Source organism: Cupressus sempervirens, chromosome 8, assembly GCF_028749045.1.
Source record: "Cupressus sempervirens isolate cs-2001-9-10 chromosome 8, ASM2874904v1, whole genome shotgun sequence".
NCBI lineage: Eukaryota > Viridiplantae > Streptophyta > Pinopsida > Cupressales > Cupressaceae > Cupressus > Cupressus sempervirens.
This window is the reverse complement of record NC_143125.1, coordinates 460,036,732-460,042,470: the sequence shown is the minus strand read 5'-3', so window position 1 is coordinate 460,042,470 and position 5,739 is coordinate 460,036,732. Positions and strand designations below refer to the sequence as shown.

General features: G+C 36.5%; 1 protein-coding gene across 1 annotated transcript; it reads right to left on the bottom strand.

Annotated features, from left to right (window-relative positions):
- Positions 1-2,864: 2,864 nt before the first annotated feature.
- Positions 2,865-4,507, bottom strand: LOC149543215 (aspartic proteinase CDR1-like). Its single transcript, XM_089798079.1, has one exon. It carries the CDS (start codon positions 4,473-4,475, stop codon positions 3,153-3,155), a length of 1,323 nt encoding a protein of 440 aa, XP_089654205.1. The 5' UTR covers positions 4,476-4,507; the 3' UTR covers positions 2,865-3,152.
- Positions 4,508-5,739: the final 1,232 nt, after the last annotated feature.

Below are 5,739 nucleotides of genomic sequence, written 5' to 3'. Positions count from 1 at the left end.
TGTTGCATTATATTATTATAATATATTTACTTAATATATAATTTTTAATTATTTTTAGAATTGCCTTATTCTCCACAAACATGGCCTTCAAGTGCATTAGACATGTAATGTGTGCCTACATCAAGCACATTTTTGCCTTTACCTAAAGCATTCACATTTTTATCTCTTTCATTTGGTTAATTTTAGATGAAGTTGAGCTCTGAATTTTGAGTGAGAAGATTTTTATGAGAACAAAGAGTGATTAAGTTAGAATGGTTTAAAATGTAGAAAATTTAGGTGCAAATATTGTGGGAAAAAAATTAAAATACACATTTTTAAGCTTTGCAAGAAGTTTCCTTTGTGCTATAATATCATCTCATTTTTAAATTTTTTTTTATTGAAGTTCATAGTGTGTCAAGAAGGGCATTATATTGTAGTCATTCTTTCTCAACTAAGAATTGAGGTCTTATTACATGTATGAAGAATGTTGATTTTATTTTCAATGCAATGTCAAATCTCAACCATATATATGTTTGGGTGACTAATTATTAGTGACTAAGCATTTAGTCATTTATTTAATAGTTTATTTAGTCACTCTTCTTGGTTAATCTTGTGATTTAGCCTAGTGACTAATTTAGTCACTTATTTGGTCATCTATAGTTGTAAATTGCAAAGAAATAGTAGAATGTGGTTAGTTTTAGTCACATGACTAAAAAAATTAGTAACGTGACTAAAAACTTTAGTCACATAGTCACATATTTGCCAAAATGTATTAGTGTATCTACACATCAACTTAATAAACATTGACCTGAAAAATAAATATTGACTTATTGGAAAATATAGGTTTTCAAATATTACATATTGAAGTAGAGATATGTCTACACATCAACTTAGTACACATTGACTTATTAGAGAAAACAAGCTCACTTATTACATATCAAAGGAAGGATGCATCTATACATCACATTATTACACATTGACTTGAATATTACACATTGACTTAATGGATAATACAAGCTCACTTATTACATATTAGGCCAAGGATGTATCTACACATCACCTTATTACATATTGACCTAAATGTTGCACATTGACTTAATGGGGAACACATGCCCAATTATCACATATCAAAGTACATATGTGTTTACACATTGGCTTGAATACTACATTTTGACTTATTTTAAAGAATATAAGCCTACAAGTATTGCATATCGAAGTAAATATGTGCCTATCTACACATCACTACATTAGACTTTAATAGTACATATTGACTTATTAGAGAATATAAGTGTTAATATATAGGAGCTTTGGTAAGATACAAGGATGATTTCTTATGTGTATGCATGTGATTGAAATCTGAATGTGCAGATTAATTTTCTCATGGTAACAAATTGAGTAATGATATGATATTCATCCATAGAATCGGTCAAGTAAGGATCATATACAACTATGTTGATACATGAACTAGATCAGGTATATTATCCATTCCACTTCTATGCATATCAATGACTTGAACTTATAATAATATTGGTTAAAGTTAACTAATTTGATCTGAGCCATTGTTATGATTTGATTAGTTGATGGTCAAGCCATGCCATGAATGGAAATGGCTCCACATCATGGAGACATGTCCTTTCATGACATGTCTCCTTGAGAACATACTTATACCAATTTGTCAAAGCTAAGAGAGATATCAAAATCTATTAATATTCTCTCATTTGGTGTTAGGTGATTTTAGACTTGATGAGCAAATCAAAACTTTGATCTTAAATGGAATATTTAACAATAAGCCTACAAGTATTACACATCTAAGAAGAGATGTGTGTACACATCAATGCATTACACATGAGCTCAATAGTACATATCGACTTTTTGGAGAATAGAAGTATCATATATTGAAATAAAGATGTGGGAAGGACCTTCCCCTTCCCTACATCAAGAATATCAGTGAGTTTAACTTGACCTTTAGCTACCTTGTCTTTAGTTCTAATTTCTTGTAAGGATTTTCGCCCTTGCTTCTTCAAAGTTTTTGCACAGTCTAGGTTCGCCCTACTTGGGAGGGAAGCACCAAGGCCCAAGGAGCTGAATTATCCTTTGTAATACATCCTATTTTTCTAATTATAAGACTTCATTACTGATGGAGGGGAGCATTTCTTCTTCTTCCTTTTCTACTTTGCAAATTTTGGAAATTAGAATAGATTTCTATAACTTCACCTCCTCCTCATCACAAATCTCATCAATAAATTGATTCATGAGGTCCTCCACCACCATACTATTGAGGTCTTCAATCAACATCTTTACTTCTACTTCTTTTCTATCCAGAAACTTGCATAGGTTCTCCTTAGGAGATTCAAATTGTTGTTCAATTCAACGTCCTTGTTTAAAATTGACTTAGAAGGACTTGTTTCCTTAAGGGGGAAGCCTGCAATGTCAAAAGAGGTGAGGGATAATCCTCAAAGTGATTGGGCATAACAATCACTAATTCTAGATGGGGAGGAAATTCTCTAACCTCTCCTTCCTCTAATTCATCTTCCAGATGAACTGAAAATCCTTTGCCAAACTCATTAAGAGTAATTTGAACTAGCCAAGGGATTGACCTGGTTACACAAATTTTGGTACAAAGAATTAAGAAGGTCGAGTTCTTTTCTAAAGAAACCCTCTACAAATCTTGGTTCGATTGAGATGATTTTTCCATCAATATTTATATCAACAAGTTTGAGATTCAAGACATTAACATCTATTTTAACTATGATTGTCATTGTATGAGACCTTAATACTACATGTTGACTTATTAGAGAATGTAAGTCTAGAAGTATTACACATCTAAGAAGAGATGTGTGTATACATCAATGCATTACACATGAGCTCAATACTACATATTGACATTTTCGAGAATAGAAGTATCATATATCGAAATAAAGATGTATCACCACATCACCTTATTACATATAAGTAAAGAGATGTGTGTACACATCAATGTATTACACATGACCTCAATACTACATATGAACTCTTTGGAGAATTTAAGTACCATATATAGAAATAAAGATGTGTCACCACATCACCTTATTACTAGAAGACATAGAGACTACATGACTATACAAGTCCACTCATGACATTATTATCGATCTTAATACTACACATGGACTTATCAGAACATTTACCTAGTTACATCAGAGATTGTCACAGACGGCGGGAGCAAAGGAGAGTTTGTTCTTGGCCGTATCAAATACGAAATTGAAATTCTGTTGCAGAATATTGCCAAGTATAGACGTTTCACCTACAGGCCCAGCAGTGTAATACGCTAAGCAAAACACATCGATTCCCTCTTTCTCAACCTCAACCCTTGTAAACGAGTTCCGTGGAGGCGCAACAAGCTTCGCGTTTCCTGCAAAATGAAAGGCAATTCGTGGAAGCTTGGACAGCGCCACATCAGAAGAGTTGTAGCAGAGGGGCGCGTACGCGGGCTCCACGGGTGCTGTAGACAACACGGCGGCAAGCAAGGCATTGTACGCGGGCTCCACCAGACCAGTTTTCGTAGTTCCCGAATCGACTATCACCCCGCCACTCCGGAACGTGGAAGCGGGATATTTAATCATCCTCCCGCCAACGCTAATCCCCTGCAACTCCACGTAGTAGAAAGTTGGTAGGTAGTTGGGTCCCTTCGGTCGAACAAGAGGAGTCGATTGGAAGTGGCCGGGAAGACGAGCGTCCCCGAGAAAGAGACCGCCAACGCCGGCGTCGTCGTCAACGGGTCCCAAACAGTAGGAGAACTTGTTGTTTATGGCTTTGCCCAGCTGAGAGGGGAGAGAAAGCGTGCCTCTTCCGAACCCGACTAGACCGGCTGTGCTGGGAACCACGGATCCTTCCTGCCGGTAACCGCACCCAAACACGAGCGTAGGAAGAGCTTTCCAACCGGACGATCCCTTGAGACTGAATGTTTCCGTGGCCATGTCTCCGGCCGTTTTTGACGCCCCGCCGCCGTACGAGAAATTGTACCCGCACGTGTGGCGAGGGTTGCAGAAGATTTGTTCCCAGCCAGTGCAAAATTTGCTGTTACAAGAGAGGTCCTTGTAGGTGGGAGATGCATGGGGGTTGTACATGGGGTCTGTCTGATTATAACAGATTGTGCACTTGGGTCCGCATTGCACCCAAGTGAGGTCACTGCCCGTGTCCATGATGAGGTGCTGCAGGAGTGGAGATTTCCCTACACCCAACTGCATTATGAATTCGCCGTCATCTGCGGTTAGTGGGTTGTAATAGCTACTTTTTCCTCCTCTTGCCATCGCCTGTAGCCTTTCCATCCGCCTTTTGCTCCGCTCCATAGACAGCCGCATTCTTTCGGGCTTCGTCAGGTTGAGGGATTTCATCGCTGGTGACTGGGCGGACTCTCTGCGGATCAGGTCTACTCTGAAGTAGTTCCCTCCATCGCAACAGCTCATGGAGAGGACGATTGCAATTATGACTGCGGACTTGAAAATGCTCACTACAGCCATGATTAATGTATAATCAACTTCACGAATTCTACTTGAATTTATAATGATCTGATTGTTATCTAGGAATAAACAGAGCCAATAAGCATGTGCACCTCGTTGCCTGTGGACTTACTGGTTACAAGGACATTCATTTTCTGCAGTGGCACAATTCTATTGGACGGTGATCTTTATTCGATGGTTTCAATCACCTTTTTTTAAATCATGGGCGCACTTATTTTAATTCAGTGGGGCACTTTGGAGCTTTAATTTTGTTCAGTGGGCTACTTTGTGGAAAAGCCCAATTCTTCAAAAATGATTTAAGTGTGTTTAGATTAAATTGGTGTGGGTATAAATGTATGTGGTACAAAGTTAAATTGGGTACAATGATTATGCTAATTAATTTTTATTTTAAATTCTGTTCAATTATACTAGCTTTCAATCTCTTTTATTTTGTCGCATTTCTTTTGATGGAGGTCATCCACAAATAGTTTTTAGGTACTTGATACGGGTCATGCGTGCTTTTTAAATCACGTCCACACACACTTCTTGTACATTATTTTATTCAATGGGGCACTTTGGAGCAATTACTTTGTTCAATGGACCACTTTGTGGAAAAAACAATTCTCCACCTATGATTTTGAACAGATTAAAGTTGTGTGGATATTAATGTTGTTTGTGTAAAATTAAGGTAGGTTCAATGATTATGCCAATTTGTATTTTTTAATTTAGTGGGTCTCATTTATTTGAAGTTCGGTACTTATACCTTATAGCTCTAAGGGTTATAATGATTGTTGAATATTCCATTTATATCTCTAAAAATAGAGTTTCTAATGATGTCACTTAAACACATCTCAAATTCCACACAATGAATACTCCATTCATGTTTGTAAGAATAGAGTTTTTGATGATGTTAGGTAAACACACCTCATATATCAAAGACAATCCAACTATATTGAAAACCTAATTCTATTAAATTTGGCACTGGCTAGAGCACATTTGAAAGAAATAATTGTAATATTAGATGGTGTTAGTTTATGAAGGTTTAAAATCTATTTCGGATTTGATTCTTTAGGACACAGTTATTGATGAGTAAAATACTCATAAAGAGACAATTTTGTAGAAGAAAATTATGCAATTTGCAATTGATGACAATTTATAAAAAGATGGCATTAAAAAGAATGTTTATGAAACTCTAAAATTTCATTCAACCTTTCAACAATCTATTTACACATGTACTGATCATCACTTCACTCTCTCTTGACCTCAAGATTGTTGCATTTCAAAG